Here is a 26,886-nt window from a genome sequence, read left to right on the forward strand (position 1 = left end):
TTGATAGTAGAAGCAAAATGACATCATGGCTTGCTGGATTGTAAGACCAATCCGAACCCATCCAACACTGTTATCGAGAATTGAATTACGTTAGAATTTTTCGAGTTAAGTTTATAAAATCATGGGTCGAATCAAGTAGAGTTTTCCAATGTCAAGTCAAATAAAACAATTCGATTTTTTTTAGTCGAGTTTTACTCACCCTTAAATCATTCGGCTTAAACATCAGAAAGTGTCATGGTATACAAACTCCGATACCCCATAATTTTTCCTTTGTTTCGCAAAGCTCATTGACTTGTCTAGTCCGGAAACATATTCCGACCACCGCAAGCCTTGAATCCGCTTCTCGGAAGAAAACCTTCAAGTTCCAAAAGTTGACATCTTGTTGTACAAATCCAAAAAGAAGGATGAATACAAGCATGTATATAAAGCTGCAAAGAGGAGATGCCCTCAAGTAAAAGACAACTATTAATCGATTAGTTCATCCTTCCAATTTGAATGAGTTTCAATAAATAAATTCATTCAAGTCGGTTAACTTGCTTCTTTTACATAATCTTTTCCCCCCCTAAGACAAGCCATATCCGAATTCCGAATTGTTCATATTTACACCGGCACAGATATATATTCGTATCAAATGCCAATCAAAACAATTTATCTGATCGGGACTCACATCACCTGTGCTTTATCCTGCATATTGAGCAATCTCGGAAGCAATTTCAGAGATCCAGTTAATTGCAGTGCCACAAAAGAGTTCCCAAAACCAGAGATCTAATGCAAGTACCGAAGAAAAGATGAGTAATGCCAATGTCTGGTAACGGTTCAATGGCCAGCCGGAAACTTCGGCCATTGTCTTCAAAAATGGAAGGGAACTGCTCTGGAAATCTTGTTTCGTAATGGACCAAGCCGTTACCCATTGTACACGGGAAGGAACCAGGTCAAATTCCTCTTTTAAGCGTCTCCCTAAGTCTGGCATGTGGCCGCCCCCATATAGTATCGCTATCTTATTATTACCATCATCAAGCGCTCGTCTCAATGCTTCTATAGCAGCCCTGTTCCTCTCGCCGATGATAACTGATCTCTCTTCCACAGCAGCAGTCACTTGTGTAAACCTACACAAATAATATTTTTGTCTCTTTTCAACAATGCTTGTCACATGATATATATGAACTTGTTCAATTCAAAACTACCCAAATACAGAAAAGCATAGCTACCTACACCTAAACCACAGTAATGCGAAAAGACGACTCCCAAGTTCAGAAAATAAGTTTCCTTGTAAATCAAGTAAGGTCTATTATCGCATGTCCAAGCAATTGTAAAACCCAGAATATAAAAGGACTTTTTCCCCCCAAAACTTACTCAGAGGTTAGCCGTTTTGCAAGGAAAACTTTCATGGCAGCACCAAAGTCGAGCCTCGATAAAGCTTCTAGCTCTGGATAATCAGATGCCTGGCTTCCAACATCCGCACAAACACCACTGATAATGAGAAAACCTACAAGTGGCATAGGCAGCACACGAGAGGCCCATAGAAGCTTGGATCTCCAAGGATCAAGGTCCTCTGGGATTGAAGCAGTCTGAACTAAAGCTTTTGTCGATTTAAGGGTCATATCACGTGCAAATGTGAAGAAGCTTTCACCTTTTTCAAGCTGGAAAATATCATATTCGAAACATTAGATGTACGACCATGATGATAAAGCTGACCTCAGATTTCACATCATAAAAGCATAAAACGATGTTATCTTACCTGAAGTAACTTGAAGGTCTCGTAGTCGAGATCTGCATGGTACCAATTATCAGCCTGGTAATCAAGACAATCTAATTGGAAATCAAGCATAAGTATCCGAGCCATCTGCCGTTGAACGCATCCCAAAATGTTGAAACCTCGTGACCGTGAACTTTTGAGCCTTTTTGCTGCAGAAGGGTTCCTTCTATTTTCCAAACTCTCTCTGCTGGCCACCATCTCATAAAGAACACAATCATACGGTGCAAGCTCCTTCTGAAGGGTTTCAAAGTACCTGCAGCCAAGATTAGTCATTCAACCAATTCAACTAGAAAAATACATGCAAGCATACATAGTAAAGTTGCTACAAATAACTGGACATTTTAGCTACACTTGCACAAACTCAATCCATTATACTCCCACAGAAGTTCAGATTGAAATATTAAGAAGAAAAATACTCTAATATTTAACACACTTCCATCATTCCTTACGTAGGAAAGCCAAACCAAAACCCAGATTTTCATCAGCGGAGTTACATTCTCTCCGTGCCATTTTCAGTCCTTCGAGCACACAGAGAGTCGTGCTTATCTACGACCAAAACCTACTGCTTCACTGCAAAAGTGCATTCATACAGGGTTACAGACTCAGTCCAGATGATGCTAAACTTCACTCATTCTTTCTTTTATTTTTCCTTGAAAAATAACATCATTCGGTTTCATTCATAAACATATAATTTAGCAGACATTTCCAGCTAGATTTCTGCTTTCCCTTCATAAAGAATTCATTCAATTATCACGTCTTCAAATTAGGATATTATACTGTTTTCTGGAAAATAAACTACAACCAGATAAGCAAGGAACAACCCAGCATTCAAAATACATAACCATGAACAACAAAACATAAATACTTGTAATCTCATAAAATTCTACGTTTGAATTAGCCAATAACATACTCTGTATCCGCTATATGAATCGTTGAGACCAAATCAACCTGAAACATCAATTAACAAAAAATAAAAAATAAAAGTCCCACAATTAGAAACCAGCAAACTGAATCTTCTTTAAATAAACCATAATTCAGAATCAAAGCTCGAGCGGTTGTTTAAGTACCCGAAGAAAAGGGTAAAGAATAGACCAAGGGAACCTCTTACGATAACCAACAATAGCCGTTTGCAACTCGCCGCTACCGATTCGACTCCCTCTCTTGAATCTCATGAAATCCGCTATCGAATTGCTGTTAAAAAACTGCTCCGGTGACCCATCTTCAACGGTCGATGAGCAACCCAAAAGCTTCAACGATGGGTATTTGAGAGGCTTTGAGAACCTGGGATTGGGTTTAGAGAGCTTAAGTGTTACGGGCCAAAAAGATGTAGAATTGGGAGATGAATCGAGGTTTGAAGTCGAATGAAATGAAGATGTGGATGAGATAAGTGAGAGAGAACACGAAACCATAATTTCCCAGAGTGAGAGAATAAGGGAAAAGAAAACGATTGGGTTTTTATTTCTTCCACTCAATAAAAATAACCTGCTTCACAGTTTTTTTTCATCCATTTTTGTTGAGATATTTTGCTCCTAGTTTCTTGGATGAAACTGAAACCAATTATTCTTAGTTTTTCGGACAAGAAAGTCAAGGAACAATGGATTAACAATTCAAAACCAAATGTAAGCATCTAATGGGACTAGGGTGAGAAAGTTAGATTCCTCCCAAAAAAGTCCTGAATTTTAAGTTGTTTATTTAGTTTGAATTTTGAATAAGGGTCAAGTTTAAATTTATAAAATTCGAGTTTATAAAGTTTATCATTTAAGTTTAACATTAAAATTCAAGTTATTTTCAAGTTTGGGCGAAGAATGGAAATGAAATTTATTACTGCACTGTTAAAAATGAATACTACTATAAAATGAAGAATGTCCCCTTAAGGAAAAGAATATATGTATGAGTTAATCAATGTTTACAACAAAGGAATGGATTAAAGCAAGCAGAATGATATGGAAGTTGCATAAGCTACATGGTCACCATAGAACGATAAAAGAAATATATATTCATGTATTGAAACCCGGTATCATTGCGTGAGAAGCCGAATGCCTGCTTCTAGATCTTCCAAGGTTATTGTGCGCAGTTCATCGGCATCCATACAATCGAAACTGAGCCGGAGATCAAGGTTCTCCCTAGCGTTAACTAGCATCGGATCGACTAAACCCCCATTCATCTCCTTACGCTGCTTTTCCGTTGTTTCTCTCTCTATTAGTCTTGCTATGGCATCTAAACTGCAAGAACTATGCAACTTAAATCCATACAACAAACTCTGCTCCGTTTGATTATTCATCTTGATATGGAGTATGTTGGCTAGGTCTGAAGAGTTGAAATCACTAAAGTAAAAAAATTTCGTCACCCTTCGGCAGAATCCTTCATTAGAAGCAATTACACGCTTCATTGGTTCGCTATATCCAGCGAATATGACTACAATTTTTCCGCTGTCCATTACGGACATGATCTCTTCTAAAGCCTCCAATCCATAGTCTTTATCATCTGATTTTTGCATTGGTATTAACCTATATGCTTCATCAACAAAAAGAATTCCACCCTCAGCTTCTTGGATCTGTGAATGATCAGTCCGTAGTTCAAAAGAAAGAAAAATAAACATAAAAACCTCAACCAAAAGATAAAAAATTAAACCATAAAGCTCAAGGATTCAAGGAAACACCTTTCTCCTTGTTTTTGGCCCTGTGTGTCCTACAAATTCACCAACCAAATCTGTCCTTTGAACTTCTGTTACCTTGTCAGTAGGTAGAATTCCAACCATGTGAAGCAATTTCCCAAGAACACGAGCAACCATGGTTTTACCTTTTAAGATCAAACACCATAAGAAGTGTAAAAACCACGTGTTGCTAAAAAATGGTAATAGATTTCGAGGCATACGATCCAATTGCATTTACCTGTTCCAGGATTACCCAGGAATGCCATATGAGGAGGTCTTCTAATGCCAACTTTCAACCCAAGAGCCCTGCGCCTTTCATCCAAGAGCATCCCCTTTGCCCATTTCCGAAGTTGTACTTTGAGCTCATGCAAACCTATGATATTTAACAGCTCCTTCTCAAGTTCGTCCATCTTAGCCTTGGCCTCACTGCATGCTTCTAGTGCTCTTCTCTTTCTCTGCTCTTCAAGATGCCTAAGTAATAATTCCTGTAATTTCTCACTTCCAGGGCCTTTGGAGAGATGTTTTATAGGAGTCATACCCTCCTGCAGATCAAAAGGTTTATCAACTACCATGAGTTGGTAATAAAAGATAAAACAAGCATCAAGAAATATACAAAGTAATACGATGAATATTACATCGTCCTCAGAACTACAATCAGCATTGTACTCAAGTAGCGTCTTGACAGTTGCATGGTTGTCAGATCGAATCGAGTCCCAAACAGCCAGGTGTAATGCTGTCATTCCGTTCTGCATAAATAACATGGATGAAGTAAATCCTCAATAGAAGTTGGAATGTCGGATACTGTCATCTTATTCTAACAAAAAACATAATGCTGAAAGGAAAATAAGGAGCTGAGAAAAATCACATTAGCTTTGGCTTCAATGAAAGCACCATGAGCGAGAAGCAACCGTACAGCTTCATTACATCCGTTCTTGGCTGCCATATGCAATGGGGTTTCACCGTACTGCAACAAAGATAACAGAAAGAAGGGGAGGAATCCAAAAGGTCCAAATCAAGGAGCACCATTAGATTTCAGAACAAAAATTAACTGAAAAATACAGTGAACCTTTTCTGTACCTACCATATTCTTGGCTTCCAATTCAACTTCCTCTGACCCTTTCCAGTCAAGCAAAAATTTCACTATCTGGTCTCTGTCATTTCCAGCAGCAACATGCAGTGGTGTCTGTGCCATCTGCATTTATGCCAACTGAAAATTAATAATCTAAGAATACGATGAAATAGATTCCATCCTCATACATATATGATATATCCATGGTAAACATGAAATTCAACCTCTCTAATTATTTGAGGAATTTCAGCAAAGCAGCTCACAGTAAAAAGTTCACATTTGTATGAATTATGGATCAATCATTAGCTCAAACATGGTTGACCTCAGCTAAGATCATGAGCTGATTCCCCCATGGAATAGCTTCAATAATCCATTTCCAGCCAAATAAGTTCCCCAGGATCCAAATAGTCCATCATGGACTCTAACACCCACAATTCCAAAGCAGCCGTCTTTGATTGAACCAAGCTAATGAATAAAATTTCATCATAAATTACCCCTATTTATGGCTAAAAATGCAAATAAATTATAAAAAAATGAAGCCCAGGGAAGATCAAAGGATGACACTTACAACAGGGTTTCTCTCGTTGAGAAGAGAAGGCTTGTCATGAAGCAGCTTTTGGAGACCAACAAGATCCCCAGACTGAACCAACCCATGAACTGTTATGGGCTTAGCAGATCTTGACCGTTGATCGTGACGCCTCTGCATCCTTTCCGAAAGAGAAAAAAAACAGAAATAAAGAGAATTTCTTTCCTCCTCCTTTTCCTCTCTGCGAAGTCAAAGAAAGAAAGAAGAAAACAAAAGAAATGAAGAGTAAAACGAAGGGGAACTAGATTTCGTGCTCTATAGAGGGATAGATCGTAAAGTTTTTTTAGTACTTTGTTTTGTTATATATTATCTTTGGCGTTCGTAAAGTTTTCCCAAATTTTGGTGGTTTTGATTTGCGCAATGGGGACCTTTATTCTACTGTGGGCGGCGGAGCTTCCCAGTTCCCACCGCCCACCAGATGGCCACCTATTTTTAAGCTGTCAACAATCAACCACTCAATTTTCCTTCATATTTTTAGTTTCAACAAAAGTAACAGAGTTAATTCCATAAAATTACCCCAAGTACCATTTAAATTCTAAATTGGTCCATATTAGAAACATTCTGATGAATTCTTAAAGTATAAATATTATATCAATTTTGTCCTTCCTTTGACCATTCTAGTCGTCTACTTAGGCTAGTTATATATGCGGTTTGGTTTGGTTTGGTTTTTTTTTTAATAAAAGTTGAATTGAATTGTACGATACAATTTTTTAAAATAAAATCGAAATTAAAATCAAATTGAATCATATAAATCCAATTTTTTTGTCAGATTTAGTTCCATTCAATTTTGTAATTTTTAAGCTCAGCATTCAGAGAAAGCATATTTCAAGCTTAATAGAGCACAAATACACAAATTTAAATTCACAAATAATAATCTTATTACTTTTAGAATTTTATTTATTTAAATTTGACTTATAAAAAATTCAGAATGATTTTGATTTAAATCTTTTATTTTCTTTTATAATTCATTTGATTTGAAAACAAATGAGTTTTATACGAAAATATCAAATCTCAACTAAATTGTGAAATTAAATTTCTAAATCGAATTGAAACTGAACTGCATTGCTCGGTTCAAATCTAATTTTCGGTTTTAAAGTTTAGTTTATTTGTTATATAACAATCAACACATACGAAAGTGTCGTGAACAATTAAGAAAAATATACTAGCTGTTGATATTTATTATCCTTTTAATTATTATTTTAGTAGTTTCGTAACAATTTTATATTTAATCATTTTATAAATTGTTTTATCGAAATTTAATGTTATGCATTAGTTTATATAAATTTTCATTATAATATTAAAGATTTGATTCATAACTACATTTTTTTTATAATTATATTCATGGATCTTAATTGTCCAAGCGACAAATAGATACATATTTATAACTTGATCAGTATTTTTAGATATATAATATATCAAATTCGAGCTAACATTTTAATGCTCAAGCTAATAATTAGGCTGATGTCAGGATTTAATTAATATGATACTAAAACTTTAAAGAATTATTTGAAATATTTTAAAATTTAATGATTAAATTAAAATTTGGGACAGTTTGATTAACCCAAATAATCATTTATCCTTTCCCCCCATGCTATTTCTATCAAATTCTAACTCCATGTTTGGTTTGATGAGCTGTACTCCAGCTGATCTTCAAATAATGTCGCGTGTTGCTAATGTAAGTGGTGGAAATAATAATTGGGTAAAATAAACAGCAAACGCTCATAAATAATGGGTTTATTTATGCATATATTTCATTGATTTTCTGGAATATAAAGAATGGGTTTTGTTCATTTTATGTATTTTTTTTTGTTGCAATATCATAGCAAGGTATTTGTTACGGTGGCGATGTCATATTTACGGATGTTGGGATTGTTGTGTAAATCATAACTGAATCGTGTTTCTTAATTGAATTTCACTGAGTTTGTATATTTTTATCTTAATTGAATCTTAGTTTCTTAATCACCATTCATAGAGCATGTTGATTTTTTTCATCCAGAAAATCCACATGGCGGCCAGCAGTACCGGTGGCAGCAAAATCCTCCCCAGCATGTCGTTGCACTTGCAAATATTCCAAGTCCTCCGCCTCCTCCGCCACCTTTCATGAACAGCAGCGGAGTTTCTGGCTCTGAAAACTCATCCTCTATCGTCTCCTGGTATTGTATTTTGTTTCCCGAAGACAATTTGGTCTACTTAGTTACTTGTTACATTGGTTTATAATGGAACGAGACTTGTTGAAGGCTGCGAGCCAGAATTATGATGGAAACTTAACTCCTTCACCATGCTTATTTCTTACACCCATGAGTGTCAAATTGATTGCTAAGATTGACATGTTTTTCCATGGCAAATAAATAAATAATTATTTAAAAAAAAGAGAGAGAAATGGATAATCGGCCTCATAGAGAAGATTAGGCATTTTCAACACAATATTTCAAACATATGCTTGTCATTAAAATATATCTAATCATCGGCCGATTTTCAATCCAACGTAATTAGTATAAGCAATTTCATGTATATATAAAAAAATAATTTGACAAGAAAAAATAAAGGGAAACCCAGGGACTCGGAATATGGGTGTTGATTTATCAGGATGGTCGGCAAAGGCTATCGGAAACAGCCAATTTACGACGAACGAGACCTTTCACTGATGACATCGTCACCGTCCCTTCTACCATACATCTTTTTCTGATTCATAATTCAAAACAAAAAAGAAACGCTAATCTCAAAGCAGAACTAGAACAAGAACCCCATAGTCACCTAAAATAAAACAAGATTGCCTCCAAACCACAATCGATAGCTTAGCCTACGAAGCTCGTGAAACCCTACTTTATATAGGGAATTGGACGCAGATTAGGGTTTTGAGGAGATAACGGGCCACGACCCGGGAATGAATCCACAAGCTAAATGGGTCTGGACAGCTTGTAACTTTGAATAGGTCTAGATATATGTAATCCTTATACTTAAATAAAATAATAATTTAAATTAAATATTAATATATTTTTTTATAATTTAAAATTTATATTAGTATTTAAATGTTTAAATACAAAAGACTTTATCAAAATACAACGAGCGAAATATATCATAAATATTGAAATGACCTATTGATATAACATTTTATGTTCACGTTTTTTATGTTTACTTAACGTACTCCACTACACAAACAAGGTTAAAAAATTGTTGTCATTAATCGATATTTTCAAAAATAAATAAAAAACATGATTTCTTAATTTCATTTTTGGAGTTGAAAAATCTTTGTTGTGTAATGAACTAATAATTCTTACAGAGATGGCTTAAAATACAATAACACTATTAAGAATTCTTTAGTTTTACATTGATTTAAAGTTAACTAGATGAATGTAAATCAATAATTAAAATTAAAATTTTATATATTTTCATATTATCCACCTCCTTTTCTTTTGTACGTAAAAATATCCTTTCTTTTAATTTGTAATCTCAAGCCATTAACTTATATTCATTCAATGATTTTAAATCAATATAAAACTTAAGAATTTTAGACTCTGTAATTAGCAAAATGTTAGTGCCATGATTAAACCAAAATTGGGTTCATGCCCCAAAGCAGTGATTGCCAGATTTCAAGACAACCGTGGGGCTAATCGAGTTAGCAATTGCAGGCTATATAAACTATTCTAACCAATCTACACTCAGAAGCAAACTGTTGTACATTCTATGCAAACTCAAAGTTACAGAGGTACACCAAAACCAGATACTATCATCAAATTTTTATAATCTAATTCTGAATCCTACAATACTAACACATCGATTGTGTGGCCAATCCGGTGATTGAAACCCGGAGGCAGAGAAAATGCAATAAATAATGAACAACGAAAGCTCTACAACTGTCACCTTATATCTCAGCTCCCTCCAGGTCTACTTCTTTCCAAATGAGTGTCTAGTGTTGACAGGATCCGAGGCATGGACATCCCCCCGGATATAACAATTTCTGCCATGGAAGAACGAATATGATATAAGATAAGAACTTGAAACAATATACGTTATAGACAACTTTTCGATCTATTATATCAATATACATTATATATATTGGTTTTAATAAAAATAATCCACAAGAAACTTCATGATAGAGTGATCATAGCAATAGAAGAGTTATGACTTAGGATTAAGGTTGTTATCGAGCATAGCCAAGCTCGAGCTCGATTTGAAACTCAATGTTCAAAACTCGAGTCAAGCATGATTGGATATTCTCATATAAGCTCGAGCTCAGCTCAAAATAATATCAAACTATCCAAAGCTCAGCTCGATTAAGCTTGTTTACACTACTTACTAACTCAAACTTGAGCAAGTTCCATATTCATTTTTTGGTAAAGTAGTAAGTTAATATAAAAAAAATTAAAATATTAAAAATACATTTATAAATAAAAAGCTCGATTTGGTTTGGGAGATGCTCAAATCGAGTACTAAGTTACTTGAGCTAGGCTCGAAAATGATCGAATTGGAATCAAGCATTTTACGAGTCGAATTCAAATAGCTCGAGAGCACGTGTCTCATTTAGACCCCTACCTAGGAGCCTATACAACAACACCTCCCTGCATCCCCATCCAACCCAACCTCACCTTTTTTCCCACCCATTTCTAAATAACGACACAGACGAAGTTGAATGCCTCACCAATTCCTTCACGGACTGATAGGTTAAGTCTGAAGACATCCTTGGTATTGACAAGGAATATATCACCAATGTAAAGATGATTTGTGGGAATAAAAACACAGCATAGCTCTTCTTCACCATAGTAGCTCTGCATTTGAAATCAAAATATATAAAATGGTGTCCTTGATTTTACATTGCACGGATTGTCTTAAATCCTACTTTTCCACCAAATATTAAAAAATGATTGCAAACTCATTTAGATGTTAAATGTTGACAGTACAGCAAAGTAGATGACGAGATGTTAAATACTGGTCACAAGCAGTCGTTTCGAAAGAGTCCCATAGAAACGAGAACCCAACTACTCGAAACAGGCAGCCTCAAGAGTTTTATGGAAAGAAAAAAATCATGCAGACATGCATACCAATAAGATCATATGAACTATGAAGCATGAACATTATGAATAAGGGAAATAAAAAAACAGGGAATGCACGCCAATATGATAATTTAGGAAGAAAAACTTTATTTCCTTACCTGCAAAGCAACAGATGAAGTGATGAATCCAAATGCATATTCGCCAATACGTGGATGCCTTATGATGGCTACTTCCTTGAAGGCTTGTGTGTTCTGATCTGAAATAAAGTAAATATGTAAACAAACAATGATTACCATATAGATTGTCACAACCTGAACCAATTTTAATAATCTGACCAGGCAAACTAATTTACTTCATGTGGAAGAAAACCAGCAGAGTGGCATACCTGGTGATATAGCAGAACTAATCTGCTTGGAGGCATTGTAGATGTGACGAACAAATGGCATCCGTTTGATAAACCACTCACCAAGGCCCAAGACGGATGCTCCCAACCAAGATGACATGAATACCCCAACCACAAAGATGAATGTAATAGATGTTACAAATCCAAGACCTATCCGGGAAGCAAAAGGAGGTCAAAACAATGAATAAACCTGTTAAGTTAACCAGATGGTACATACTCTTAAAGCAGAGATTCTTGGTAAAAATGATAAAGATAAAATATATCTGTGGAAAGCATAAATAATTTGCGAAGGTCACTGCCTGTAAACCAATTTAGCTTTCTTGTAGAACATACCATGTGAAAGATACATAAAACTAAATTTTTTTCCTATGTTAAAAGGTACTGAACATGTATATGCATTTATTTCCATGATATTAAAGTCTGGTTCTATGGAAATTTCATATGAAGAACATATCATGGAAATAAATACATATATCACCCACACACTTGTAATTATCATTCTCCAAAAACAACAATTTTGTGAGAATTCCAACAAAATCCTTTTCATTCATGAGCCTTAAGAAAATAAAACATATTCACAAACTCCAAAGATCCAATTAAAGGGTGAAAAAGCGTAAAAGACTTAACAATTATGAAATAGGTTCACCAGAGTTCTTGGGGGGGAAGTTTTAGAGTTTATCTGAATGAGATGCTCACCAAATATATTAATTCCTAGTTGAGCATAAATTGGAGAGAAAAAACCATCCACAAAGTGAATAAACCACCATGTTATGTAGAAAGTGATTGCTATAGGAAACAGAATGACACTGCAAAATAAGTATATGATTCAGCATCTGCTATAACAGCATCATGAATGACAACAGAAATTCAATTAGATTAAATTCCATAGAAATATCAAAATTAAAAACCAAAGCTACTAAGTTTTTGAGTTAATCGAAAAAGTTAGTAGAATTTCATGGTAGCAAGAGCTAACATTTTGTCAGATGATAAAGAAGAAACAGAGGAATTTCAAGACATTCATTTTATGAGAAGCTTATGGAAAGAAAAAAAATGGAAACAGAAAAAAATTAAAAAAACATGTCAGGCTGTTCACATTATTAATTGTGTTACATCCATCTCAATTCTCATACCAAGATTTCAACATAACTCTCCCAATAAAGCATTGTGAATGAAGAAGATACTTGGTATAGTGAATAATGTCCGAATAATTCCAAGGGACAGCAAATTCATCCCAGCTATTCTAGTGAAACGCTTGCTTTCCACCAGGCACATATTTTATGAAATAGCTGATAATTGTGAAAAATTCAAGGAATTTAGATTTATCTCTCATTCCAAATTAATAGTCTCCAAAGTTATAAAATTTACCATAATTACAAATAAAAAAGTAAAACCTAAAAAGGACCAATTTAGCAATTTAGGCTCGATACATTAGGGAAAGCATTTGCACTCATGATCAATGATAGAAGAGAAGAGGCTGAACTGGAGGAATGCCTGTATCACTTTTTTTCTGTAAGAAGAATAATAATATTGTTATCCAAATCATTATCCATACAGATGAAAATTGTAGGAACATCCATCATGAGTCCAAAAAGCTAAAGAAAGGAGAAGAAAGAATGCCACATACCATCCTGTCATGAACTTCTTTGAAGCCCAGCTCTGGACAATTTTGTAAAAGGTCTGCATAAAACAAACCTTGTCAACATTTCCTTTGAAAGATTTCATTACTAACCCACTCCATCAACCAGAAAAAAGATAATGTGATAAAAATAGGATGACTTCAAATTCAAGCCTATAGTTCTATACCCCAAATTTGTTTGAGAGCATTAACATTCTTTACACATCATTTTAATCTGGAAAATTTAATCATAGATGCACAGAAAGCTCTAAAACGAAAACACAACCCCTTATTATTACAAAATGTAGTATGGAACCCTATCAAGTCGGTCCAGTTATATCCCAAATGGTTTCATCTTCTAATCACAATTTTTTCATAAAACAAAAACTATTTCCTCTTCCTTAATAACTCCAGTAAATTATGCAACATTCTACATACCAATACCAAGTTAAACACAATTAAAAACAGTTCAATTTCCAGACCTCTTTTAATATCAATAACTTTCATCTTAAAAATGAATTTGAGACAGCTGATTTCTCTCTATTAACAACCAATTCGGCCACAGAAATCCCCATAACGCTCTATTAAATGACTATTAAATTTATAAACTTCGAAGCCAATCTTAAAAATAGCAACCAGAAAAAAAATGCAAACCAAGTCAAATCTAATTCAAACACATTCCTAAATCCAATTGAACAACCGAAAATCTGTTTATAAAAATAAGTTAAATAAAAGGAAATTAGAGAAATGATACCTCACGGCCGGCGTGATGCGAAGAAGAAGAAGAAGCTTTGGAGGAATCATCGAGTATGGAGTCAGCGACCGTAAGTAGAAGTTCTCGATCTCCACTCGCCATCTGGGCCGTCGATTTTTCATCTGCCATCACCAAAGAGCGCGCTACCAATATCCTTACCAAGAATCTAAAAGAAAAACTTATCTCGCTTCGACCCTTTCTCTCAACTGAGTTCTTACCAGTCAAGAAGAAGAAATACAGAAGAAATTTAAAAATAACAGAAATTTCAATTCTGGCAATCTGAGATGAGAAGCGACTCTTTTGAATTTGCTTAGTCAGTTCGACACTTTCGCTGACTTTTTTTTTTTAAGTTTTTATCTAAAATATTATGGGTCGGGTCGGGTATACGCGTTGGATGGCCGATTTTATTACGTTTCAAATATGAAAAAGTATAGGTTAAACTTATCATTAGTCTATTTACTATGTATAAAATGTGAATTTAGTCAATTTTAATTTTTTATATTTTTTCGGATTTTAAAATTTTAACCATGAATAAAATGGTACATGGATAATACAAGAAATGACAAACACTTAAAACAATCAAATTTGATAATAAAAACTAAATCTACAATTATAGTACATGAACTAATATTAATATTTAACAAACACTTTTTGCACAGTGATGGATGTTGGTGACATAATTTAGAGGGTTTAATCAAAATTTGTGGAGGCTTAATCCGACTTTTCAATAAAAATTGGGAGGTTTAACAACTTTATCGGACGACGATTATTCATGGTTCCAGCAGAAATGTGTAAAAGACAAGATATCATATGTGTTTCAAGGAAGTACTCATGAAAAGAAAGAAGTTTGGATTATAAACAAATTTCAGTTCATCTGATACACCTAGGTACCAAGCTTTAGTGAGGATTTTGAATCCGAGACACGGCCAACGCTTCCTGCATCCGCCTCTGCCTCCTTATGTACATCAAAGTAAGCTTATTTACGATGCTGCGTCACTGACCACTTTGAACAACTTAGCCACAAATCTCCTCAATCAATCCGCTTAACACTTGCTTCTCTATATCGTCCACCACTTGCATCCTGTCCTTCACAGAAAATCCGTTTCTCCAACCCAAGTCCCATACTCCACTTAAAACTTCTTTCTGCTTTATATCTCTTTCCACCATCAAGTAAAGACTACCGCTACAATAGTTTTCACCGGAAAGCTCGCTATAGCTACTCAATAGCAAAGCTTTCCGTCCGGTCCCTCTCATGAAGCTTTTGCTGTCGGCTCCAATTGATAAGATGGGGTCATCATCGATGTCTCCTGTAGATTTTCGGTTGTTTTGATCATCAGTAGTCACCAGGGTAACATCACAAACAGAACTCTTACCAGGGTAACCTTCAATTACAATATCAGTGTGTTCTGTTCCCTCCTTTGTTTGAAGCTGATCCGCAGTTTCAGTGCTATATTCTTCCAAAACATCATCATCATTATCCGATGCAAGATTGACGATTTTTCCTTCCAAAACCGTATTGTTTCTGGATATAACATCAATCCTCTTCCCATCTGAAACAATACCATCTCTTTTGTATTCTAATTTCTCAATCTGCGACAAAAATGAACTGCATTTAATTTTCAATGCTTGTTCTATGTTTTCATAGCTCAATGCATGCAGCAGAGACATTTCCAATCTCAAATGTCAACATGATGCTTGATGGAAGTTAGAATTATAACTGCAGAAAGTAAGCTTAAAAGTACTCACAATTAAGTTAGCAGTTGTTGCAGCATTGTGAACTATTTTCTCCTTTTTCATCTGAATCTTTTGCTGATCATCGGTAGCACCAACTATAGTTTGCTGTCTGTGATTAGAGTTGGAGTTTGCAGTAGAGATTCGCTGATAAGGCATTTTATTTTTTGTAACATTTGATCCATTATCAAGCTTACTAGACTTTGGAAGGGTAGCCTTGGCTTCATCTTTAGACCTAGATAAGTTCTCGTGTGGTTGCAGGCACAGATCGAGTCGAGGTTTTATGAGTACAATCGGGGGGCTATTGTTGATCAACTTCTGTTCCGTAACAAAGTCACTCCATTGATGAGAATCATACTTGATCTCTTTGACGAAGTTGTTTTTCAATACTCCTTTAAAGCATCTCTTCATCTCTTTCCTGGAATATGTCTGCAATGGTTTTGAAGGCATCTCATCTAGTCCCATAAGCTTTGCAATCAAACTCGGGCCTTCTGCCTTCTTCTCTAGAGCTGCTAATGAGATAGATGAATCCATGAAAGTAAAGTTGTCGGATCGAACAGTCGAAGATTGGCTTGAGCTTGTCGACGGGATATCTGAAGCCGAGTCCGAAACTCTTCCACCGAAGCATCTCTTTTCTTCAACATTTACGTTAGGCAATAGGCTTTGCCTAGCTAAGCTGTCTCTAATCTGTTCCTTTTCTTCAACATTTTTGTTAGGCAATAGGCTTTTCCTAGGTAAGCTATCTCTAATCACTTCCCTAAGCTCCTCAATGCAATCTTTTGAAGAACCATCCGCCATTCGGCAGCAATAACTCCGCTCACTGATCGGACTTGAATCGGTTCTCTTAATTACTTGATCATTTCTCACCCTATCCCATTTTTCCTTTTCTTTCTTCTTCAACTTCGCCATATGCAGTTTTCCAAGTATATGCAGAGAGCCCTGCAAATCAAGAGCTCCTCTCAAAAAATCTTTCGCCGCATCCTTTGAATTCCTGTCGTACCAAAGCCCTTCGGAGCAAGAATCAGTGACATGATTTAGCTCCTGAGCTCTTCTCGAATTCTCAAAGAGCCGATCCTTTACGTTGGATCGGTTCTTTGCCTTTCGCCAGCATTTGGACCCGGTTTCAGACCTTCTAACCGTTCTGCACTCTACAACTCCCTTTGGATCATCGCATGTAACAAAAGATCTACAAACAAATGATCTCAGACTGTCTTGAGACATGTTCTGTAAAGCAAAACAAATATCTATGATCTCCGATGCTTACAGAACACACAAAAGAACATTTCTCACCAGATTATGCTTACATTCTCTTGATGTTCCTAATCAGTCTTTGATATGATCATCGGAAATCGACCAAATCAACACCTTCTCCGGCTCTGTTTCAGTGAAAACAACACCAGCAAAAACATCAAACAGTTGTTGTCCGCCGCCTCTAAACAACAAAAGGATAGTCTTTTATGAAAAATAACTTATACCCAGATGAGAAAATGCATGTAAAAGAATTTCATCAGGGAAAGGTGACCTGCTGCGAATGAAGTAGCAGAGACTGAGATCCAAAGTTAAAGAGAAGAAATAACTGTGGTTTACTGGGGATAATGAAACACTTAGACCCTCTGTTAAAAGTTAGAAGCAGTTACCAAATGAAGGAATCATAGCTTTGAATGCTGGGCAGTTCTTTCAGTATCAATTTCCTTTTTTTGGCATAATGATATTTTAGTCCTCAATGTTTATATATTTTTTATTAATTTGATCTTATTGTTTTTAGTTAAATTTGATTTTTTATTAAATTGATAAATTTAATGATCATTCTATAATAGTTTGATAAATTTAGTTATTGTTTTAATCGTCTCAATCCGATGCTATTGGCTTAACAAAGGGAGCTGACTTCTGTGCAGTGATTCATATAATATTCATGGACAATTCGATTTTGGATGCAATCAAAAGGTTTAGTCAAGAGTTGTTAGGGTTGTGTTTGTAGGTACCAAATGCTCTTTTGTAGAGTTTGGTTAAGTGTTTAAGATTTGTTTGCTCGCTTGGGATCAAGGTTGTATCGGATATTGGATGTTATCGGTGTGTATTAGTGATGATTAATAATTTTTGGATACTCTTTTTTCCTTTTTGATGTTTTGATTGAGCCTTGCTTCGATCAAGATGTGAGGGAATTTTTAATGAGATCCGTCTTTTTTCTTTTTTATTTTTTTAAAAAAAATTAATAATTATTTTATCATTTTTAAAATTGTAATGAAAAAAGTTATCATTTAAATATAATTTGATGACAAAAATGATTATTTTTATAAATTTTAAAATTTTAGTGATAAAACTTTTAAAAAAAAATTAACTAGTACGAAGTGCACATGAATTATCATGTTAGAATCGCTAAAAATCTAATATTCTAATCAATATTTCAGTTAAGAAAAAAAAGTAAATCGACTCTTCTTAAAAGGCTGGGTTAATTTTTTTTCCTAAGAAAATTGACAGTTAAATTTAACTTAAAAAAATAAAGATCCAACTGACAAAAATTATGGACATTGATGGCCAAATTTGGTTTTTTTATTCCGAACCCATTTGAGAAGAACCACTTGAAGATCCATGTGTAAATCACTTCTCACCGTCAAATTATTAATTAAATTAAGTTTTAATTGATGAAGATTTAGGCTTTTGCAGTAGAGTAGGTGAAAATTGAAGAGTTTAAATGCAGTCACAAGACTCTTGCAATTTATATGTATATACAGTGTTTTGAAAATCGGATCGGACCGACCGGTTCAACCGTTGCCTTGTCCGGTCTATTCTATTCCGGTTGAACCGATTCTAGTAAACCCTAAAGAACCGTTCGAATCGGCTTTGAACCGCTCGAACTAGACCGGACCGTGAATCGATTCAACCTATTTTTTTAATTTTTTATTAAATGTTTTTAATATTTTTATTTAATATTTAAAATAATTATGACATCGTCCAGTTCTTACGACCGGTCTGACCGATTCGACCGGTTGAACCAACGAACCAATAGTACGGCTGGCTCGCTGCGCGATCCGATTCTGAAAACCATGTATATATATATATATATGGTGTTACCATACTGATACTACTTTTGGTGCCTATCATAAATGTGAATCAACCCTTACGCTTTGAATTTAAATAACTTTTTGGGCAAACTTCCCTTTCGATCACTAAACTATTATTATTTCCCTATTCTGGTCATTGAAATTTGTTGGAAAAATCGACAATAAATTACATTTTTTTCCTGTTTTGGTCATTGATTGTTAAAAAATTAATGGTGATCATGATGTGGCCTTGTATAATAACAATTTTGATCCCCAAAACTTATACATTCTATCAATTTGGTCTTAATTCAAAATAATTCAATAAATTCTCAATATTTGAAAATATTATCAATTTTACAGAGTATGGAAGTATAGTTGGTGCTTTATAGTACGTTGTGGTTACTCGACCTGATGTTGCCTTCTCTGTTAATTGAGTATGTCAGTTCATATAGGCACCTCTCTATGTGTATTTTCAAACTGTAAAAAGGATTTTGCGTTATCTTCAAGGTACAATTGACTATGGTTTAAGATTCACACTGTCTTCACAATTGTTATTGATTGGGTTTGTAGATGCTAACTGGGAGTTCGATGTTGATGACAGACGTTCTACCTTATGTTATTGCATCTATTTGAGGGGTAATCTTGTTTCTTGGAGTTCTCGTAAGCAGCAGGTTGTTGCTCGGTCCACTGTCGATGTTCAATATCAGAGTATTGCCCCGGCTGTTGCTGACATGCCGTGGGTTTCGTCTTTGCTCAAGGAATTATATGTGGCTTCGCATGGGAAAGTTACCTTGTGGTGTGACAACTCCAGCGTTGTAGTTGTTTGTGCTAATTTTGTTCTTCATTCTAAATTCAAGCATGTTAAGTTTGATTTTTTTAGGAGATATTTGCGGCTGGTAAGTTGCATGCACATGAAGTCCCAACATATGAACAGGTGACCGATGTTTTGACCAAGCCATTGTCTTCTCCTTTGTTTCTTAAGCATCGATCGAGACGAGGTTTAGAAAAGTGACTCAGCAAGGGGAATGTTGAGGTCTAGAGTGTGAGAAATGTAGAAATTCGGTGAATATTAGTATATATTTGATATAGCATGCAATTGAATTTGTTAGAGTTTCTATTATACATACAGTTATGTAGGTCTCTATTAGCTGCTTATATAAATAATTGGTCTTTATTCTTTAGAGATTTTACAGCTTTATTAATAAAAGGTTCATAGAGCATTGTCTCTCTTTCTCCCTCTTGTTTTCTTTCTTCTTTAGATAGCTTGAGTATTATAGAAAATAACCTCAGTGACCGAAAATGACTTATAATATACGATTTTAACCAACTTTTTTTGGATTTGCCAAAATGACCAACAAAATCGCAATGCGATCTTAAATTCGCAACGCGAACTCTAATTTTTCAACTCAGTTTCCAAATTCGCAACGCGATTTTGCGATAGTCCAAGTTCGCGTTGCGATTTTCTAAATTCGTTGCGATTTTCCAAATTTACGTTAGTCCAAATTCGTTGCGATAGTCGAAGTTCGCGTTACGATTTTCCAAATTCGTTGCGATAGTCCAAGTTCACGTTCGAAGTTCGCGTTGCGATTTTCCAAATTCGTTGCGATAGTCCAAGTTCACGTTGCGATAGTCGAAGTTTGTGTTGCGATTTTCAAAATTCGTTGCGATAGTCGAAGTTCGCGTTGCGATTTTCCAAAATCGCAACGACTGGTGGTATTGCATTTGTTTCTTAAGAATTTTCTCTAAAAAGATAGTATCCGTGCGGACGTGTCGAATACACGTATTACCACGACCACGACCCGAGACGAGACGGGACGGGACGGCGACGATACGCGAGAGTCCCCCTTGTTCTCTTCCACTCAACAAGGAAGTGGGAAATCCAAGCCTTAAATACCCATTCCCAATAGTATTTCTAATACTATGTGGGATTGAGCATTGCCAACACTTGGGAATCTTTTACACTATCGCAACACATTCTTTATTGTTTCAAACTAAGATCTTACAAATGGCTTGGGAATCTTATACACTATCGCAACACATTCTTTATTGTTTCAAACTCCACGTGAATTTGGAATAGTTAAAATGTAAACTTATTTTGGATTTTTCACTATCGCAACACTTTTTCACTATCGCAACAACACGTTTTTCAAACTTTCGCAACACATTTTAACTATCGCAACACATTTTTCAAAATCGCGTTGCGAATCTGGATATTCGCGTTGCGAATTTGAAAACTGAGTTGAAAAATTAGAGTTCACGTTGCGATTTTGTTGGTCATTTTGGCAAATCCAAAAAAAGTTGGTTAAAATCATATATTATAAGGCATTTTCGGTCACTGAGATTATTTTCTCTTATCTTATCATATTCATCATTTTAGTTTGATATAATTACATTAATATCATTAGTTAATTAATTCAAATAATTCACACATTAACTATTTTTATTAAAAATATGTTATTACTTTAACTAGAATAATTAAGTGTGCTTATTATTTGGACTACAAATAACATTATAGAAGTAAACAGATCAATTTTATGTCAGATTAAAGAGAGGGGCTAAATCTCAAATTTTAATATAACAGAGAGACCAAAACCAAAGTATGACCTTTGAATTTTATGTCGGAATGTCTCGCAATCAAAATATCCCCCCTGATATAATGCTTCTATTGCAAAAATATGAATTATGTTGTTGGGAAATGTGAAATATGAAGACAATAGTTAGTATGGTCCCTCCTAATACTAATGTCTCTTAACCTCCGAATCTGATCTGATACGTGTAATTAATTCACAATCTGTTAGGTTTGGACATGAATTCTTAGCAGATATGGTCAAAAATTAAAACATGCTTGGTATAATGAATATTTTTTTAGTTTTCCAAGATATCCACGTAACCAGGGTTGATTAATAAAAAAATTATCAAAATTATAGTGTTTGAACAGTTTATGGTTTATAAGTTTAAAATATGTGATTATAAAAATTAAAATTTTTGATTTATAATTAATTTTAATTATTTTATAATTAAAAAATAAATATTTTATAATTAAATAGTGAAATAGCTTAAGAATAGATCCAAACTGTAGTGCTTGAGCAGTTATGTTAATTTTTTAACAACGGATGACTAAAATAATATCAAAATGTAATACTGGTATGATTTTTGAAAAAAATAATAATTTAGTGATTAAAATAAAATAAAGTAAAAATTAGATACTAAGTGTGTAGTTTATACCGAGAAAAACTAACCTTAAATCTTTAAAACAACTTTTAAATATTTAAGAACAAATGAAAGATTTCAATTTTCAGGTTGAAATGAAGGCGGTTTAAAAGCCGACCTGATCTTCCCTGCCATCCCTTCTTGCAGCCATGGGGAAAACAAGGGGAGAGAATTTAGTTAAACCAGTTATTCAGCTTTGTATGTTCTTCCCTGATATTTTGGGCAAAGATTTGTCCCATCTTAACAAACCAGGAACCACCATTTTTAGTCTTTTTGTTGTTTATAGTTTTATTTTTGCTAGTTGAACCTCAAATTTATGTCCCCAAAACATGTTCACTCCAAAACAACGTGAACCACTCGAAAGCTGTATCTCTTCAGTACAGCTGAAAACTGATAAATCCTTTCGGTTTCGATTGCCAGCCTCTCATTTCAATGGAGTAGTTTCCCCCTACAATCAAAACCTGAACAAGGCTAGTTTCGTTTTTATTTATAATCGTTTCCTCCTTTGCTTCTTCTTCAATTCCTCGATCCAACAAAAAGAAAACAAAGAAGAAGAAGAAGCTAACTTGAAGATTTCACGATGGTTCGGGCATTGACTCGTCGGTACAGCACTCACAACTCGGGATCTTTCCGCATTATGAGAATGATTGAGAGTCCACCGAGGCAGCAGCAAAACCCGACCCCGGCTGGTAATGATCACGCCGATGATGTTGATTATAACCAGCAAGAAAAATCAACCGATCACCAACATATAGGAGATCGTTTCCCAGGAACTTCCCCGGAGAGACCACCATCAGGTGCACATTTCAGATAATTTCCTTTCCAGCCAAACACACTCGGATTCATTTTCTTGCTAATGATTTCTTTCTGGGTTTGATATAGATATGGATATGATGAAGGAAAAGTTTGCTAAGTTGCTTCTGGGTGAAGATATGTCGGGAGGAGGAAAAGGTGTTTCTTCAGCTTTGGCTTTGTCAAATGCAGTGACAAACCTAGCAGGTTTGATCTCATCGATCTTCTACCTTTTCCTTTTAGTTTCCATGACGAAAAATCTTGATAACTGAGCCTGTTGGCCAATGATAATGCAGCATCCGTTTTCGGAGAACAAGTAAAATTAGGACCTATGGCTCCGGAGACGAAAGCAAGGTGGAGAAGAGAAATGGATTGGCTTCTATCGGTCACCGATCACATCGTCGAGTTCGTTCCTTCACTGCAGAAAACGAAGAACGGAACAAACATGGAGGTTATGGTCACTAGACAAAGGAGCGATCTGCTTACCAACATACCCGGCCTACGCAAACTCGACACGATGCTTATCGTGAGTAGCTTTATCCTTCTAGTTTTAAACCTGAAAATATCATTTCATGGTAAAAGAAAAGATTGATCGAATTTGTAATGAAAAACAGGAGGCTCTTGACAGCTTTGGGCAAGAACAAGAGTTCTGGTACGTGTCCAAAAACAACGATCATGATAACGAAAATGGCCATAGGGATGACAAATGGTGGCATCCGACTGTAAAGGTACCTGCAAATGGGTTATCGGAAACATCACGACGGTGGCTGCAGTGTCAAAAGGAGTCGGTGAATCAGGTTCTAAAAGCCGCTATGGCCATCAATGCAGAAATCCTATCCGAAATGGAGATTCCCGAAAGCTACATCGATTCCCTTCCCAGGGTAAAGAAATAAAAACTCCCCAATCAAGTAATTATTCTTTTTAGTTAACTTGATTGTTCTTCTTCTCCATCATGTGTATGTAGAATGGAAGATCAAGCCTGGGCGATTCAATCTATAAAAGCATCACGGTGGATCAGTTTGATCCGTCACAGTTCCTAGCAACCATGGACTTGTCAACAGAACACAAAGTTTTAGACCTTAAGAATAGGATTGAGGCCTCCATTATCATTTGGAAGAGGAAGTTGCACCATAAAGATGGAAGATCTTCTTGGGGTTCGAGTGTCAGCTTGGAGAAGAGGGAACTCTTCGAAGTGAGGGCCGAGACCATCTTAATCTTGTTAAAGCAGCAATTTCCGGAACTTCCACAATCTTCACTGGATATATCCAAGATCCAATACAATAGGGTAAATCATGCAAACCATTGCAGATCTTTTGTTAAACGTAATCAAGGTTGACAAACTAACCTGATGGTCTGGTATTCGATTCCACAGGATGTAGGACACGCTATCCAGGAGAGCTATTCAAGGATCCTAGAGAGCTTGGCATTCAACGTCATGTCCAGAATCGAAGATGTCCTTCATGCCGACTGCCTTACTCGAATATCTTCACCGGCAAGATCCGAGGCCTCCTCTAGCTCCTCTGGTGAAGACGCAGTCGCCACGAGTGCTGCAGACACACCTATTCTCTCGGATTTCATGGGATGGGGTATTGCTTCAAGAAGGAGAGATTCAACTGATCTAGAAATCTACTTTAAGGGTGATGATGACAACAAAACGTCCAAGCCAACCCCAAAGAAATCTCCATATCTAGAGAAACTTGAAAGCTGTGGCCTAAGAAGTCCCGATGCTCGTCAATGATAGGTAGAAGAAGGGGAACAAGAGGAAGTAGAAGAAAGAGGGAAAGAAATGCAACAAGTGGGAGATGAGTATATATGTTCATATTTTGTTAGAAAGAAAGCTTACCATATGTACAGAAATTTTAGAGCTTTGTGCTGCTCTTCCTTGTGAATTTGGACAGGGAAGTGATTATGTGACTGATTTAGATTTGATGTATTCGGGAACTGCATTCTGGCTGCTGTCTTCATCTCTAGTAACTGTCCTCTAGATTATCTGTTCTTCAAGTTATGCAACTTTTTGCCTCCAATGCACCATGAAACTTGTTTGTACATGTGAAGAACAAATACAAAATTGAGGGATTAAATTGAAAAATTAAAATATTTGTTGTTAAGATAAATTAAAATTATATAGGTATTTTATAATAATTTAAGAGTGTACAATTTAAATTTGATCAAAAATCGACTTAGAATTACATAAGAATTGATAAAATAAAATAAAAATATGGGTCAAATAATCAAAAGGAAATTAAACTAATTAACCAAAAATCCAAACAATATCATTTAAAAAAAATTTGTTATTCTAACTTCACAAATTTAAGATCGACGCTAAAATTCAAACCAAACAATTAAGTTGACTAAGATGACTCAAGCAACTCGATTCAAGCAAATAATTTTTTTTTATAAAAATAATTATATGATAATGTAATATATATATTTTATACACAAATTATATAATCATATTCAACCATTTGAAAATAAATAACTGCATTTATTTATTTTTTATACGCATACAGTAATTAAAATTTTATAAACACAATAGAATCAAAATTTTACATATATAATTACATATATCAAAGTTCATTTATTATATTATATATTAAATTAATTTTTTATATAAATTTTTTATTTATCTTTGGATATATTGTTTTTAATTTAAAATTAAATACTCACCTCTAATTTAAGATACTACTGATATAAATTGAATTTTATTTTTTATTTTTGTTCGATCAAATACTCCCCTCTAATTTAATATACTACTGATATTGATTAGACTGATATATTTTGTATAGACTTTGATTTTCAATTTGACATTTTGTAACTTAGAAGTTGGTGGATAAATTCAATAGGAGTTCTGGCAGCATTAGAAAAAAAATGACTTTCAAACGACATGAAAGATGAAGGAATATATTTTAGGGTGGATACATGTATTAAATATAAAAGTTTTCGTACGAGAAACACACAAATAAAATTTAGATGAACACTTTAATAAAATGAATAACTAACATAAAAAAATTCAGATTTTAATATAGATACGTGTCCATCCTAAAGAATATATACATTCGCCATTGTATGCTTCGTCACTTGCCAACATGAAGTTTTCAAATTATTTTTAAGAAATTATAAACTTTCAAACTTTTAAAAAATACTTAATAAATTTATTAAAATGTTATAAAATGGTTAATTTAATATTATTATAATTATAATTTTGTAGTCTTTCACTTGAAATAAATCGTTGAATTAGTGTTTTTCTAATGCTGGTTTCAACTACCATAGTAGGGACAGCAAAGGAAAGGTTTGTGGCCCAACCACTTTTGCTTTTGTTCATATGGAATTCAAACCACATTCATTACTTATTCCCGAAACCAGTCAAGCCATCGCGTAAAAGGAAATCGGAGTGCGTAATTTGCCGTATCGTTGACCCGTGATTCACACGACCCTTGACTCATGGACCATGATCAATAACATAATGTGAAAGGGGTCGATTATCAAAGAATAATGCTCATCGACCATACTCGACTTTACTTCTGGTGGAGCCCAACTTTCATTTGACTACAACTTTATATTACTATTTCTCATTTTTTTAATAATTAAATTAAAAATCGATGTTTTAATTAGTTGAATTAGTGGATAAAATATAAAAATTATACGATATATTATGTCATTGTAAAAGTTTATTGTAAAAAAGTAATTCAATTAAAAATCTATTTTAATCGATTGAATTAAATTTTAGTATTTATAATCTTTATTTGACTATTGTTAAATTAATAATTCGATCAGTTGAATATGGTTTGATAAAATTTTAAATCAATTAAATAATAAAATTATTCATTATGATATTAATTTTGAAATATATTAATCAAAATTAAAATAATATTTTTATCGATATATTCCTAGCTTAATCGATATAATACGTTGTAAATTTAACGTGAGACCTACTTAAAAATATTAAACATGTTGGCCCAAAATCAAACATTAATGCCAAAAAAAAGCCATAAATATATGTTTCAAATCCAAAGGTTGACTGTGGTTGTTAAAGACTATAGGAAAACGACATAGTTCTATGCATCTTTACCACCACGATTTTCATGAGATGAGGGTCGGACCGCCGACAACAAAAAGAACAGCAAAAATCTCTTCGTTACAGGACTCCACTTTTAGCGAAAATATTTAAAATAAAAGAGTGGGAAAAATGAGAAATTGTTATCGATAAGGTGGGAAAATTGAATAAATTATTTTCCAATAATTTAATATATACCAATTTCAAAAATAAAAAATATAATGTTGATAT

At 34.5% G+C, this 26,886-nt stretch overlaps 5 protein-coding genes, 1 long non-coding RNA gene and 1 other non-coding gene across 9 annotated transcripts; 2 read left to right on the forward strand and 5 right to left on the reverse strand.

Moving 5' to 3' along the window:
- Positions 1-452: 452 nt before the first annotated feature.
- Positions 453-3,202, reverse strand: LOC120150093. Its single transcript, XM_039162808.1, has 5 exons — positions 2,824-3,202; positions 2,667-2,704; positions 1,739-2,009; positions 1,354-1,640; positions 453-1,106 (listed from the first exon to the last, which is right to left on the reverse strand). Exons 1-5 carry the CDS (start codon positions 3,163-3,165, stop codon positions 680-682), a joined length of 1,365 nt encoding a protein of 454 aa, XP_039018739.1. The 5' UTR covers positions 3,166-3,202; the 3' UTR covers positions 453-679.
- Positions 3,203-3,720: 518 nt separating this feature from the next.
- On the reverse strand, positions 3,721-6,269 carry LOC120150092 (protein CbxX, chromosomal). 2 transcript variants are annotated; one of them, XM_039162806.1, is made up of 7 exons: positions 6,047-6,269; positions 5,491-5,601; positions 5,275-5,373; positions 5,045-5,155; positions 4,648-4,951; positions 4,416-4,555; positions 3,721-4,310 (listed from the first exon to the last, which is right to left on the reverse strand). In XM_039162806.1, the coding sequence occupies exons 1-7, from the start codon at positions 6,182-6,184 to the stop codon at positions 3,774-3,776; spliced, it is 1,440 nt and encodes a 479-aa protein (XP_039018737.1). In that variant the 5' UTR covers positions 6,185-6,269; the 3' UTR covers positions 3,721-3,773. The 2 variants fall into 2 exon arrangements, with proteins under 2 accessions (XP_039018737.1, XP_039018738.1); XM_039162807.1 differs by having other exon boundaries at positions 5,491-5,616; positions 6,047-6,171.
- A 1,544-nt stretch (positions 6,270-7,813) lies between these two features.
- Positions 7,814-8,343, forward strand: LOC120150098. The gene is made up of 2 exons (XR_005518502.1): positions 7,814-7,891; positions 8,061-8,343. It is a non-coding gene; the product is annotated as an uncharacterized LOC120150098 (long non-coding RNA).
- Positions 8,344-8,620: 277 nt separating this feature from the next.
- LOC120150129 lies at positions 8,621-8,726 on the reverse strand. Its single transcript, XR_005518504.1, has one exon. It is a non-coding gene; the product is annotated as a small nucleolar RNA Z43 (small nucleolar RNA).
- A 1,066-nt stretch (positions 8,727-9,792) lies between these two features.
- LOC120150095 (protein CONTINUOUS VASCULAR RING 1-like) lies at positions 9,793-14,180 on the reverse strand. 2 transcript variants are annotated; one of them, XM_039162811.1, is made up of 8 exons: positions 14,046-14,180; positions 13,828-13,949; positions 13,083-13,135; positions 12,155-12,264; positions 11,441-11,608; positions 11,214-11,311; positions 10,704-10,830; positions 9,793-10,022 (listed from the first exon to the last, which is right to left on the reverse strand). In XM_039162811.1, exons 2-8 carry the CDS (start codon positions 13,927-13,929, stop codon positions 9,934-9,936), a joined length of 747 nt encoding a protein of 248 aa, XP_039018742.1. In that variant the 5' UTR covers positions 13,930-13,949; positions 14,046-14,180; the 3' UTR covers positions 9,793-9,933. The 2 variants fall into 2 exon arrangements, with proteins under 2 accessions (XP_039018742.1, XP_039018741.1); XM_039162810.1 differs by having other exon boundaries at positions 13,828-14,176.
- A 536-nt stretch (positions 14,181-14,716) lies between these two features.
- On the reverse strand, positions 14,717-16,358 carry LOC120150094. The gene is made up of 2 exons (XM_039162809.1): positions 15,574-16,358; positions 14,717-15,417 (listed from the first exon to the last, which is right to left on the reverse strand). Exons 1-2 carry the CDS (start codon positions 16,354-16,356, stop codon positions 14,842-14,844), a joined length of 1,359 nt encoding a protein of 452 aa, XP_039018740.1. The 5' UTR covers positions 16,357-16,358; the 3' UTR covers positions 14,717-14,841.
- A 5,982-nt stretch (positions 16,359-22,340) lies between these two features.
- Positions 22,341-24,351, forward strand: LOC120150091 (rho guanine nucleotide exchange factor 8-like). The gene is made up of 6 exons (XM_039162805.1): positions 22,341-22,606; positions 22,692-22,808; positions 22,898-23,127; positions 23,216-23,482; positions 23,566-23,886; positions 23,974-24,351. Exons 1-6 carry the CDS (start codon positions 22,390-22,392, stop codon positions 24,337-24,339), a joined length of 1,518 nt encoding a protein of 505 aa, XP_039018736.1. The 5' UTR covers positions 22,341-22,389; the 3' UTR covers positions 24,340-24,351.
- Positions 24,352-26,886: the final 2,535 nt, after the last annotated feature.

This window comes from Hibiscus syriacus, unplaced genomic scaffold (genome assembly GCF_006381635.1).
Source record: "Hibiscus syriacus cultivar Baekdansim isolate YM2019G1 unplaced genomic scaffold, ASM638163v2 tig00111013_pilon, whole genome shotgun sequence".
Lineage (NCBI taxonomy): Eukaryota > Viridiplantae > Streptophyta > Magnoliopsida > Malvales > Malvaceae > Hibiscus > Hibiscus syriacus.

Excerpts from the sequence above, each read along its gene's own strand:
- LOC120150093 (XM_039162808.1), bottom strand. The coding sequence starts at position 3,165 with ATGGTTTCGTGTTCTCTCTCACTTATCTCATCCACATCTTCATTTCAT. Across the intron at positions 2,010-2,666 it reads ATTCATATAGCGGATACAGA|GTACTTTGAAACCCTTCAGA; the intron begins GTATGTTATTGG and ends TCTTGGCTGCAG. Across the intron at positions 1,641-1,738 it reads AGACCTTCAAGTTACTTCAG|CTTGAAAAAGGTGAAAGCTT; the intron begins GTAAGATAACAT and ends GATATTTTCCAG.
- LOC120150092 (XM_039162806.1), bottom strand. The coding sequence starts at position 6,184 with ATGCAGAGGCGTCACGATCAACGGTCAAGATCTGCTAAGCCCATAACA. Across the intron at positions 4,952-5,044 it reads ATTGTAGTTCTGAGGACGAT|GAGGGTATGACTCCTATAAA; the intron begins GTAATATTCATC and ends TTTGATCTGCAG. Across the intron at positions 4,556-4,647 it reads CCTGGGTAATCCTGGAACAG|GTAAAACCATGGTTGCTCGT; the intron begins GTAAATGCAATT and ends TGATCTTAAAAG.
- LOC120150095 (XM_039162810.1), bottom strand. The coding sequence starts at position 13,956 with ATGGCAGATGAAAAATCGACGGCCCAGATGGCGAGTGGAGATCGAGAA. Across the intron at positions 11,609-12,154 it reads ACTAGGAATTAATATATTTG|GTCTTGGATTTGTAACATCT; the intron begins GTGAGCATCTCA and ends CTTCCCGGATAG. Across the intron at positions 11,312-11,440 it reads TAGTTCTGCTATATCACCAG|ATCAGAACACACAAGCCTTC; the intron begins GTATGCCACTCT and ends ACTTTATTTCAG.
- LOC120150094 (XM_039162809.1), bottom strand. The coding sequence starts at position 16,356 with ATGGCGGATGGTTCTTCAAAAGATTGCATTGAGGAGCTTAGGGAAGTG. Across the intron at positions 15,418-15,573 it reads CAACAACTGCTAACTTAATT|ATTGAGAAATTAGAATACAA; the intron begins GTGAGTACTTTT and ends TTTTTGTCGCAG.
- LOC120150091 (XM_039162805.1), top strand. The coding sequence starts at position 22,390 with ATGGTTCGGGCATTGACTCGTCGGTACAGCACTCACAACTCGGGATCT. Across the intron at positions 23,483-23,565 it reads ACATCGATTCCCTTCCCAGG|AATGGAAGATCAAGCCTGGG; the intron begins GTAAAGAAATAA and ends ATGTGTATGTAG. Across the intron at positions 23,887-23,973 it reads CCAAGATCCAATACAATAGG|GATGTAGGACACGCTATCCA; the intron begins GTAAATCATGCA and ends TCGATTCCACAG.